The sequence below is a fragment of the Phyllobates terribilis genome, unplaced genomic scaffold (genome assembly GCF_046119375.1).
Source record: "Phyllobates terribilis strain yellow unplaced genomic scaffold, ASM4611937v1 Scaffold_3__8_contigs__length_932513732, whole genome shotgun sequence".
Taxonomy (NCBI): domain Eukaryota; kingdom Metazoa; phylum Chordata; class Amphibia; order Anura; family Dendrobatidae; genus Phyllobates; species Phyllobates terribilis.
In genome coordinates this window covers 431,914,504-431,927,999 of record NW_027362763.1, presented here as the reverse complement: position 1 = coordinate 431,927,999, position 13,496 = coordinate 431,914,504, and the positions used below count along the sequence as shown (strand labels likewise).

General features: G+C 45.4%; 1 protein-coding gene across 1 annotated transcript in view; it reads left to right on the top strand.

Moving 5' to 3' along the window:
* Positions 1-13,496, top strand: part of GABRR1 (gamma-aminobutyric acid type A receptor subunit rho1) — a 287,943-nt gene that overhangs the window by 252,158 nt on the left and 22,289 nt on the right. The window contains exon 4 of the mRNA XM_073673166.1: positions 4,980-5,047. Within this exon, the coding sequence (XP_073529267.1) occupies positions 4,980-5,047 (68 nt within the window). The remainder of the gene's footprint in view (positions 1-4,979; positions 5,048-13,496) is intronic.

Below are 13,496 nucleotides of genomic sequence, written 5' to 3'. Positions count from 1 at the left end.
TTCACAGCTGTCCACAACTCACAAGCAGTGTGAGGTTTATCACCTAAGCTTATGAGTTTCAGCACAGCCTGTTGTCGCTTGGCTGAGGCAGTACTGCAGTGCTTCCAGCTTGTAACTGATGTGGTGATATCTGAGATGGAGGCTGAACATGAGGAGGAGGAGGAGGAGGATGATGCGCAGGAGCTGTACACCGTGGGGGCAACTCTGACTGACATAGGGCCCGCAATCCTCGGTGTGGGGAGGATGTGTTCCGTCCCAAGGTCCGACTGAGTCCCGGCTTCCACTATGTTTACCCAGTGTGCCGTCAGGGAGATGTACCATGCCTGGCCACAAGCACTTGTCCATGTGTCCGTTGTCAGGTGGACTCTCCCAGTAACTGCGTTGTTGAGGGCACGGCAGATGTTTTGGGGCACGTGCTTGTGTAGTGCGGGGATGGCAGACCGGGCAAAATAGTGTCGGCTGGGGACCGAGTACCGAGGGACGGCCACCGCCATAAAGTTGCGGAAGGATTCTGTCTCCACCAGCCTAAAAGGCAGCATTTCCAAAGCAAGCAGTCGTGAAATGTGCGAATTTAGGACTTGGCCTGTGGGGCGTTGGCTGCAAATTTGCGCTTTCGTTCAAAGCTCTGGGATATGGACAATTAAACGCTGCGGTGGGACGTTGACGTTGATGCTGTTTCTTGAGAAACTACCATAACAAGTGAAGACTGAGAGGAGGGGGCATCTTTGCATGCAGTATGAACAGGGGATTGCCTTGCACGCACAACAGGGGGTTCTCTTACATGCACAACAGCGGAAGAAGCAGTGGTGACACCCGCTGACACGGGTCATGAACCCTGGGGTTCGCCCCACAAAGTCGGGTGCTTTGCTGACATGTGCCTGATCATGCTAGTGGTGGTCAGGCTGGTTGTTTTGTCACCCCTGCTGATGCTGGCATGGCAGTTGGTACTACAAATGGCCTTTTTGGGGTTATCAGCAGAGTCTTTAAAAAAATTCCAGACTCTGGAAGACCTACAGGTTGTACTGGCAACGTCCCTCGTGTTGGTGTTACGGGGAACTGTTGCCCGCCTTCTGTGTGCGGCCACCACACTGCTTCTTCCTGCCTGTTGGGGTACTCTGCCTCCCTCCCCATGTGTGCTGCTGGCCTCGCTCTGCGTGTCCTCCTGCCAGGTTGGGTCAGTTACTAGATCATCCACCACCTCCTCCTCTTCCACTTGCGCACCACGATCCTCCTCCTCACTTCGTGGCAATTGTGTCTCGCCATCGTCCACCTCTTGTGACAAATTGCCAGCGTCGACTTCCTGTGGCCGTGGCTGTTCAAATATTTGGGCATTGCTACATGGGATCTCCTCTTCCAACACTTCAAGCAGAGCAGGCGAGGGGCACAAATATGGAAATGGACCAGTGAACAGCTCTTCAGAATGTCCAAGTGTGGGATCAGTTGCTGTCTGACGACACTCGGCATAGTGGGAGGAAGGAGCATCAGGGTGAGGAGGAGTATGCGGTCGAGACTCACGGCTACTAAAACTTGACCGTGTGGAAGACAGACCGGAGGTGGTGGTGCCCAGGTAACTGGAACTGTTATCTGCTATCCAATTAATAACCTGTTCACACTGATCAGTTCGCAATACTGGTGTTGTAGTGTGCTTCCCTAGTAATTCGGTCAAGAAGTGGGAGCGAGTAGATGTGGCTGTTGGTTGTGGCACATTTTCACCTTGGCCACGGCCCCGTCCTCTACACGCACCATCACCAGAACGTCCAGTTCCACGTCCCTTGCCACGCGCCTTGCCCATTGTAAATGAAGTAAAATAGCTTACACTCGCACTATCAAAAAAAAGGGTAATAAAAAGGAGATTAGAACCGTGGAAGAGGAAAACCACAGTTCTATTTCTCTGGCCTACACCAGACTCTTTTAAACAGATATATTGGTGTCTGAACAGTGAGGGAGACACTATTACTGTTTCTTTACGGCAAAAAATGTTAAAAGCAGGATAATACAGAGATTTGACCCGTGGAACTACAAAACCACAGTTCTATTTCTCTGGCCTACACCAGACTCTTTTAAACAGGTATATTGGTGTCTGACCAGTCACAGACACACTCAATTTTTTTTTTTTTTTGGGGGGGGGGGAATACCAAAAGGTTAATAAGACTCGTATTTGTACAGTCTGACTGAGGAAAAAAAAAATACAGGATTTAGATGAAAAAAAAAAAGGAATTTTCCTGGCCCCTGAGACCGGGGTATAAGTCTAGCAATTTGACCAACAGGAGCACACAGGACTGTAATGCAGCGTTTGCTGGTATAACCACTGCGTCTCATATACAGCCTGCCTGCCTGCTTGCCTGATATCTGTGATGGATATTAGTCCTGAGAAGGACTGTTTGTTTGATTTGGCAAGCTTTAGACACCCTACACTACCTATTTCGCACTATATATCTCTCCCTAACTCAGCAGCACTCTCCCTACACTGTCTGATCCGGAGCGACTGTGTCCAAGATGGCGGCGCCTGGTTTTAAATACTCAAGGTGACGCTGTGCGGCCAGTCAATCACTGTAATGCCCACAAACAACATGGCTGCGGCATTCCAGTGACTGGCTGGCAATCCCTGCATGTTCATTGGCTCTTTAAAGAGCGCCAAACGTGCAGGGCGGAGACCCGAGCTCCCGCCCGAGTAACCCGGAAATGCTCGGTGCTCGCCGAACATCCCGAGTAGTGAGATGTTCGGGCGAATACCGAGCAGTGTCGAGCATGCTCGCTCAACACTAGTAGGAACATGACAGACATTGTCCACCACCCCTACACATGTTTGGTATCGCTATCGCGTAAGTGGTCAATGACGGAAAAATGTTTCATTATCACATCCTGTACCATGGGAACCATCAGAGTATATTGTGGAGGAGCCATTGGATTTGGAGGGGTGAGTATATATAATTTTATTATATTTTACCCATCACTTGCTGTTGTATTTTTTTATTGGACAACCCCTGAACCACTAGGTTAAAAGTTATATGACCAAGCCCTATTAGTGTTACGCAACATTATTTTGTATGTATGTATTTCGTAACTACAAAAGCCTATGTAAAATCAAAATAACCTGTGCAAATCCGTAAATTGTCTTAATGCTCGTACAAATAATATCTTTTATAAATTCTGGTGAGATGTTTTACGTTTTATTATATCTGACTGATTTATTCTCTGACAACTTTTTGAAAAATCCTCACACTTACTTCATGGACATGCGAACAGCCCCATAGACTATGTACAGTAGTGTTCAAAATAATAGCAGACCAATATGACTAACCAGATTAATCACTGTTTTTGGTATAAATTATATTATCACATGTCAAACAATTTACCAGTTGGTGCAGTAGATTCTAAGAAAACCAACAGACTCAACATTCATGAGCTGCATGTTTTTGAGTTTATGTATTTGAATAATTATTTGAAAGGGGGTGTGCACAAAATAATAGCAGTGTGGAGATCAATTAGTGAGGTCAGTCATTCTGGGAAGAAACAGATGTGAATCAGGTGGCCCTTATTTAAGGGTGAAGCCAGCACATGTTGTACATGCATTTCTCCTAGAAAGCCTGAGAAATATGGGTCGTTCGAGACATTGTTCAGAAGAACAGCGCACTTTGAATAAAAAGTTGATTGGAGAGGGTACAACTTATAAAGAAGTGCAGACAATGATAGGCTGGTCAGCTAAAATGATCTCCAAAGCTTTAAAATGGAAAGCAAAACCAGAGAGACGTGGAAGAAAACAAAAAACTACCATTCAAATGGATCGAAGAATAGCCAGAAAGGCAAAGGCTCAGCCAATGATCAGCCCTAGGATGATCAAAGACAGTCTCAAATTACCTGTGATTACTGTGACAGATGCCTGTGTGAAGGTAATCTCTTAGCAAGAAGTCCCCGCAAAGTCCCACTGTTAAAAAAAAAAAAAAAAAGACATGTACTGAAGCAGATACAATTTGCCAAAGAACACATCAACTGGCCTAAAGAGAAATGGAGAAACATTTTGTGAACTAATGAAAGTAAAATAGTTCTTTTTAGGTCCAAGGGCCACAGACAGTTTGTCAGATGACCCCCAAACTCTGCATTCAAGCCACAGTACGCTCTGAAGACATTGAAGCATGGTGGTGCAAGCATGGGCATGTTTCTCTTACTATAGTGCTGGACATATTTACTGGGATCATGGACCAGTTTGCATACATTAAAATACTTTAAGAGCTCATATTTCCTTACGCTGAAGAGGCTTTGCCCTTGAAATGGGTGCTTCAACAAGACAACGACCCTAGGCACACCAGTAAACGAGCAAAATCTTGGTTCCAGTCCAACAAAATTGAGGTTATGCAGTGGCCAGCCCAATCCCCGAACCTTAATCCGATAGAACACTTGTGGGGTGACATCAAAAATGCCGTTTCTGAGGCAAAGCCAACAGATGCCAAAAAAAGTGGGATGTAGTCAAAGCATCCTGGGCTGGAATAACAGTTGACAGGTGCCAGAGGTTGGTTGACTTGATCAACATAGATGTGAAGCAGTTCTAAAATACTGTGGTTATAAAACTAAATATTAGGTTAGTGATTCACAGGAATGCTAAATTCTCAAAAAGAAGAGTACATATTGTGAGTTTGTAAAGACAAATGCAGACACTGCTATTTTTTTAGAACAGCCCAATGTTCGTTTTTTGTTATTTTCTGTAAAGTTGTTAAAAATTATATATATTGCTCTTCATGTTTTGAATTAGAAAACAGTGTGCAATGTTCCCAGTGCATGGAAATAAAAACTAGTATAAAGATTTTGTGCTTAACTCATGTTTTGAACACAGTGCTATTATTTTGAAAACTACTGTAAGGTGTATCTGTGAAAAACATGGATAGAACTCATGCGAGCAACTCAAGTGTCTATGAGCCCTTACTTTAAGGTTTTGTATATGTTTGCAAAATGATGTTTTTAATGCTGCTCACTCTTCTGTGAAGGACCAGCAATTCCTGTTGGGGTAGATGTACAAGTGGAAAGCTTAGACAGTATTTCTGAAGTGGACATGGTAAGTATAACATTGTTCATAGTCACCATTACAATGTATTTATGAAAGATACAAGTATACTGTATATCTAATTACTAATTATCTAAGTAATATCTAATTACTAAATATCACGTGCACTTTAGCCAGAGTTATGGCTCTCATTGGGGCTATTTTTTTTTTTTCATTTCAATTAAACATGTACAGTCATAGCCAAACTCACTCATAATTTTCCTAAGAACATTGTGCGGAATAAAGAATGGAATCTACACATCCTCCAAGAGCATCTTCTCCCAATGATCCAGGAGCAAATTGTGATGAACAATGCTTTTTTCCAGCATGTCCAGCATGATGGAGACCATGTCACAAGGCAAAAGCGATAACCAAGTGGCTCAGTGAACAATCTCCTACTGATCAAATAAGGAATTCCCTTATATATAAATGAGAATCTCTTCGTTCTTTACTTTTACATAAATCGAAAGCCAAATTATCTAAATGCTGATGCCATTATTACAAACATGGCAATAAAAGCAGTACAATGCTAGCTAGGGCCTTAAGAGTACAGCAACCTCACCTTATTTCTAATTTCAACGCGCTGTCTAAGGGCTCCTTTTTCCCGGGGGGGTTCCTTACGAGCTCTTATACAACCCCTGGCAAAAATAATGGAATCACCGGGCTCGGAGGATGTTCATTCAGTTGTTTAATGTTGTTGAAAAAAAGCAGATCACAGACATGGCACAAAACTAAAGTCATTTTAAATGGCAACTTTACGGCTTTAAGAAACACTAAAAGAAATCAAGATTAAAAATGTGGTACTCAGTAAGTGTAATTTTTTTCAGACCAAGCAGAGGGAAAAAAATTATGGAATCACTCAATTCTGAGGAAAAAATTATGGAATTATGAAAAACAAACACACAAAAGAACACTCCAATACATCACTAGTATTTTGTTGCACCACCTCTGGCTTTAATAACAGCTTGCAGTCTCTGAGCCATGGACTTAATGAGTGACAAACAGTACTCTTCATCAATCTAGCTCCAACTTTCTCTGATTGCTGTTGCCAGATCAGCTTTGCAGGTTGGAGCCTTGTCATGGACCATTTTCTTCAACTTCCACCAAAGATTTTCAATTGGATTGAGATCCGGACTATTTGCAGGCCATGACATTGACCTTATGTGTCTTCTTTCAAGGAATGTTTTCACAGTTTTTGCTCTATGACAGGATGCATTATCATCTTGAAAAATGATGCCATCATCCCCAAACATCCTTTCAATTGATGGTATAAGAAAACTGTCCAAAATATCAATGTAAACTTGGGCATTTATTGAAGATGTAATGACAGCCATCTCGCCAGTGCCTTTACCTGACATGCAGCCCCATATCATCAATGACTGTGGAAATTTTCATGTTCTCTTCATGCAGTCATCTTTATAAATCTCATTGGAACGGCACCAAACAAAAGTTCCAGCATCATCACCTTGCCCAATGCAGATTCGCGATTCATCACTGAATATGACTTTCATCCAGTCATCCACAGTCCACGATTGATTTTCCTTAGCCCATTGTAACCTTGTTTTTTTCTGTTTAGGTTTTAATGATGGCTTATGTTTAGCTTTTCTGTATGTAAATCCCATTTCCTTTAGGCGGTTTCTTACAGTTCGGTCACAGACATTGACTCCAGTTTCCTCCCATTCGTTCCTCATTTGTTTTGTTGTGCATTTCCTGTTTTGGAGACATATTGCTTTAAGTTTCCAGTCTTGACGCTTTGATGTCTTCCTTGGTCTACCAGTATGTTTGCCTTTAACAATCTTCCCATGTTGTTTGTATTTGGTCCAGATTTTAGACACAGCTGACTGTGAACAACCAACATCTTTTGCAACATTGCATGATGATTTACCTTCTTTTAAGAGTTTGATAATCCTCTCCTTTGTTTCAATTGACATCTCTCGTGTTGGAGCCATGATTCATGTCAGTCCACTTAGTGCAACAGCTCTCCAAGGTGTGATCACTCCTTTTTAGATGCAGACTAACGAGCAGATCCAATTTTATGCAGGTGTTAGTTTTGGAAATGAAAATTTACAGGGTGATTCCATAATTTTTTCCTCAGAATTGAGTGATTCCATAATTTTTCCCTCTGCTTGGTCTGAAAAAAATTACTCTTACGGAGTACCACATTTTTAATCTTGATTTTAGTGTTTCTTAAAGCCCTAAAGTTGCCATTTGAAATGACTTTAGTTTTGTGCCATGTCTGTGATTTTTTTCAACAACATTAAACAACTGAATGAACATCCTCTGAGCCGGGTGATTCCATAATTTTTGCCAGGGGTTGTATCTGTTATTCAGAAGGAGCGAAATCTCAATGTAGAAGCTATAGACCTATCTCACTCCCTAAAGAAGCACTCCCATATTGCACATAATATATTGCAATCATCATATTATACAGCACTGTGTACTTACAATTGCTCATTTTGCCTTTCTGCCCACCTAATTCTTTTGTTTTCTCTGCTTTATGTAAAAACAGGAAGTATTTTGTCCCTGCATTTATCATCCCCCTGTTCAACTCCTGATCTAACTGCTCCTTCTTCACCCTGCCAGGGGCATTTGCAGTGACTTATGACTCATGCAGGGAAAATTGATTTCCTGTTTCTACATAGAGATTAGAAGGATTCAGTTAGTCTGTTTTTAATCATGTGATGTCATAGACCTAATGGAAAACAGAAGGATTAGCTGGGTAGAAGGGAAAAATTAGCAATTGCAAATACAGTGCTATATAATATGATTGCATTATATTAAGAGGATAAAAATTTAGATGGGAGTGTTTCTTTAATGTAGTGATATCAAACTATTTTCAAAAATGATCAAGTCCAGACTGTTAGCAGAAATTATCCATCCAGATCAGGCAGGGTTCATGAGAGGTAGAGAGGCAGTGGGACATCACAACTAAAGCACTAAACTTCATATATAGAGCCAGAGTAAAGTCTCAGCATCTTATGCTTTTGTGTACTGATGCCGAAAATCAGAAGAGCCATATTATACCGCTTTAAGTCTTCAGGAAGTATAGGTTTTCCTATTTTCAGATCTTACTACATTGCTTCCCACCTCTCTAGAATCTTGGACTGGTACCAGAACAGTAAGAAAAAAAGCATGGATCGGGATTGAGCAAAAGCTTTACAAAAATCCCCCTTATAGCTGCACCTTGGCTGTGCTTGACTCTGTTTAAATCATTTAAAGCACACCCCGCAATTGGGGTTACCCTTGTCTGTTGTGCCAACCCTGTGGTTCACCCCCAGTTTATATCACAAACCTCCATGTATCCTATCTTGGGTAATCCGCATTTCCCCCTGGGTTTAGATGATTCTATGTTTCGTTGTTGGTTAAACAGTGGCTACTTCAGAATATCTCACTTTGGGGACAGACATAATTGGCCTTCAAAGTAACAACTTCTGGAGATTTCCACTACGTTTTCCCTGGGAGATTGGAGAGTTGGTCAACTTATCCATTTTTTTCCAATCAATCTCTCCCAGATCTCTCATTAATAGTGGCAAGACACCCTTTGAAGCCACTTGCTCAGATACTGGTCCTTTAAGACAAACTCTATCTTTTTCATATTCATTGCTAATCAACCCCCAAGAACAACCTCCCCCTACTTTCAAACTCAATGGGAAAGTGACTTGGGGCTCAGTCTCTCGAGGGAGCAGTGAAAGTGTATTTCTTCCATGAAGCCGGCTATAAACTGCTGTCTCGGTGGTATAGCGCTCTAACCCGCTTACATTCTATCTTCCCAGAAGTCAACCCTATGTGTTGGAGATGTGGAACTGAAGAGGATGACTTATTACATATTTTTTGGTCCTGCAGACTTCTTACCCTTTTTTGGGAAAAAGTGCAACTAGTGATACATAAGATCACAGACCTTACATTAGACCTAAACCAAGCTGTTACGGGTCCGGACGGTGGAACCACTGTGCCGTGGTACAAGGAGGGACCAGAGGGGCATAACTAAGTGCCTACCCGGACCAACCCTGGCTACACGGCGGCTTAATCGACTCCGGGAAGGTGAACCAGGTGCCACTCTGGGGCCGATCTCGTGTGAGAGCAGGCGACTCCCACGGGCTGATAGCCGAAGCGGACTGGCACGACAGATGGGCTGACTGATGTGCACGGCTGGTAGGCAGGTGGACGGAGCTGTCTGACGGACAGGCTCAGCTGGCAGGCTGATAGACAGGCTGGCTTGCATGGCTGATGGACAGGCTGGCGGACAGCACTGGGACCTGAGGGCTGGAGAGAGTGTTGGCACACAAACTACAACATTGCACAGGAACCTCCATTTTAGAGGAGGTGCCTAAAATATCGGCTGTCCTCTGGCGATTGGCCAGGGACATAATAGGATGGCGCTTGCGGCCCCTTTAAGAAGCAGGGAGCTCGCGCCCGCCCTAAGCACAGTGCCTGGGGATCTGCACGCTGTGCATGCACCCCAGGCACGCAGAGAAGAGCGGTGGATGACGGAGCAGAGCCGCAGCGGTAAGGTGGTTGGCGTCTCTGCCGGGCAGGAGGCAGAGACGCCAGCGCTAGAGTACATCCCCCTTTACACCCCCTCTTCTTCAAGCCTGCAAGAAACCTTTCCAGAAGAAGAGGAGCATTAATGTTCTCCCTGGGCTCCCATGACCTCTACTCAGGACCAAACCCCTTCCAATCCACAAGAAAGAGTTTTTCCTCTTAAACTCTTGGAGGCCAAAATGCTCTCTACCTCAAAAACGTCTTCAGCGCTGACTAGAGCTGGAATGGTACCTGGATCATCAGAGAAAGAATTGAGGACAACAGATTTAAAGAGAGACACATGGAAGGAATTGGGGATCCGTAACGAGGCAGGGAGTATCAACTTGTATGCCACTGGATTAATTTGGCTCAGAATCTCGAATGGACCAATGAACCGTGGACCCAACTTGTAAGAAGGCATCTTGAGATGGACATACTTAGAGGAAAGCCACACCTTGTCCCCTGGACGGAGTAGAGGTGGGTCCAGACGTCTCTTGTCAGCATGTCTCTTCATCCGCTCAGAGGATTGTAGCAATGTCGTTTTAGTGTCTTCCCAAATCACCGAAAAGTTTCTGACGAGAGACTCCACAGCAGGATTGTCCACTGAAGTAGAAACAAGAAACGGAATATTGGGATGCTGACCGTACACCACAAAGAATGAAGATTTGGCTGAGGATTCACTCACATGGTTATTGTAGGAAAATTCGGCCCAAGGTAGGAGCTCCACCCAGTCATTATGGTGAGCGTTGACGAAATGCCGAAGGAAACTAGTGAGGATCTGATTGATACACTCAACCTGACCATTGGACTGAGGGTGATAGGCCGAAGAGAAGTCCGAAGCGACATTCAGCAGCTTACATGTGGCTCTCCAGAAGAGTGAAGTAAACTGAACTCCTCTATCCGAGAAAATATGGAGAGGTAGGCCGTGGAGACAGAAGATGTGAAAGATGAAGTCTTTGGCTAGCACTGGCGCAGAAGGAAGACTTGGCAAGGGAATGAAGTGAGCAATCTTGGAGAAGCGGTCAGCGACCACCCAAATGACAGTACAACTGGCCGATACAGGAAGATCCATGATGAAATCCATCGCAATGTGTTGCCACGGAGCAGAAGGCACGGGAAGAGGAAGAAGTCAACCAGTCAGAAGTTGCCTAGGTGTCTTGTTACGGCCACAGGAAGAGCAAGCAGAGACAAAATAAGCAACGTCCTTGAGCAGAGTCGGCCACCAGTAATGTCGGGAAATTAACAGAAGCGTCTTCTTCTGACCGGCATGTCCAGCCAGTTTGGAAAAATTGCCCCAGAGTAAGACCCTCCTCCTATCAGGAGCTGCCACAAAGGTCTTACCAGAAGGAAGATGAGACAGATCAAACTGGGCGACAGTCATTATTCTGGAGGGATCAATGATGTGCAGAGGCTCCTCCTCTTGATCGGTAGACAGGAAGGAACGGAGAGTGCGTCTGCCTTAATATTCTAGTCTGCTGGACGGAAATGAAGGGTGAAGTTGAAGCGAGCAAAGAACAGAGACCATCTGGCCTTATGAGGATTGAGTCGCTGAGCGGATTGCAAGTAGGAGAGATTCTTGTGATCCGTATAGATGACCCCACGGTGCAGAGCCCTCTCTAGCAAGAACCGCCATTCCTCCAATGCCAGTTTAATAGCAAGCAGTTCTCGATCACCAATGGAGTAATTGCGCTCCGAGGGAGAGAAGAGTTTGGAAAAGAAGCTGCATGTTACCATTCGCCCGGACGAGGACTTCTGGGTGAGAACTGCTCCGGCCCCAGACGAAGAGGCATCAACCTCCAGGAAGAACTGCTTGTTACCATCAGGACGATGAAGCACTGGAGCAGAGGAGAAAGCTTGTTTCAAGGATACGAAGGCGTTTTCCGCCTCCGGAGTCCATTCCTTGGGGTTAATCCCTTTGCGGGTCAGAGCAGAGATGGGAGCTGTCCGGGAGGAAAAGTGAGGAATGAACAGGCGGTAATAATTAGTGAACCCCAAAAACCACTGAATAGCCTTCAACCCCTCCGGTCAGGGCCATTTTAGAACGGCAGACACCTTTTCAGGATCCATCTTAAGCCCGGTCTCTGAGATTATGTATCCCAGGAAGGGAAGAGATGTCTGTTCAAAGACGCATTTCTTGAATTTGGCATACAGACAATTTTTTCTGAGCCTCTGCAGTACCTGTCGAACATCTCTTCCATGTGAGGGCAGATCAGAAGAGAACACCAGGATGGCGTCCAGATACACTACCACGCATGAGTACAGAAGATCTCTGAAGATATCATTCACCAGTTCTTGGAAGACTGCTGGTGCGTTACAGTGTCCGAAGGGCATCACGCGGTACACATAGTGGCTATCCCGGGTGTTGAATGCCGTCTTCCACTCATCACCTTGGCGAATCCGGATAAGATTGTATGCGCCACGGTGATCGAGCTTAGTAAAGACCTTGGTGCCCTTGAGGCTGTCAAGCAACTCAGAGATGAGAGGCAGAGGATACTTATTTTTGATAGTGATTTGATTTAGGCCGCTATAGTCGATACATGGGCGAAGAGAGCCATCCTTCTTTTTGACTAAGAAGAATCCTGCTCCAGCCGGAGAGGTAGATTTCTGGATAAATCCCCTAGCAAGATTCTCCTCGCTGTATTCGGACATGGCTCTGGTCTCGGCCACCGTCGGGGGGTAAATTCAACCTCGGGGAGGTGAAGCACCAGGGATGAGGTCAATAGGACAGTTATACGGCCTATGTGGTGGCAGTGTCTCAGCCTCCTTGTCAAAGACCTCAGCGTATGACCAGTAGGGTGCCGGCAAGCTGGGCAAATTAGCTGGAGAGGACAGAGGTCGAGCAGGATAGACAGGAGCCAAGCAGGTCCTGTGACACTCCTGACCCCAACCGAGCACCTCTCCCGAACTCCAATTCAAGACCGGCTCATGTGTTTGAAGCCAGGGTAGACCAAACAGTAATGAGTGGGAGAGGCCAGACAGTACGTAGAAGGAGATTTTCTCCGAGTGTAGCATTCCTACCTGAAGAACTACAGGCTTGGTGATGAACAAGATGGATTCAGAAAGAAGTTTCCCATCCACAGAGGAGACCACTAACGGATCTGCAAGATGTTGGATAGGGATCCGATACTGCTCCACAATGGCCTGTTGGATGAGATTCCCAGCGGCACTGGTCCAGGTAGGCAGTCTCAAAGAAGTGTGTCTTACCGCGGGTGATCAATACAGACAGAGTCAGGGGTGGAGAGGAGGAATTTTTGCCTAGGACGACCTCTCCAAGCGATCCTAGACACTGGAGTTTCCCGGTCTCACTTGACAAGAACGGATTAGATGCTCAGTACTGCCACAGTAAAAGCAACTTCCCTCGGCGCGGCGGACCTCCTGGCGAGACTTGACCATCTTTACTTGGTCTATTTGCACAGACTCTGGGGAGGAGGCCGAGGCTGATGCTGGTTGAGAGACTCGCCTTTGGAAGGTTGGTGCAAGGCACAGAGGCTTTTTCTCATGGATCACCTCCTTTGAACGCTCCTGGAATCGGATGTCGATCCGTGTGGCCAACACCAGGTCGCCCAGAGAAGTGGGTATGTTATGACCGGCTAGCTCATCCTTGATCCGCCCAGAAAGGCCCTCCCAAAAGGTAGACACCAGAGCCTCGTTGTTCCAGGCAAGTTCTGATTCGACGGTGCGGAAGCGGAAACGCACAGCGTACTGGCCCACAGTGAGACTCCCTTGGCGGAGTTGAAGAAGGGAGGATGCAGTCGAAGATGTGCGTCTGGGCTCATCGAACATCCTCCGGAAAGCCTCAAGGAAATCCTGGAGATCGGACACCAGAGGATCCCCTCTCTCCCACACGGGGTTAAGCAACGCCAACGCCTCTCCGGTGAGATGAGACATAATGAATGCCACTTTAGCCTGGTCAGAAGCGAACTGATGAGCCAGAAGTTCA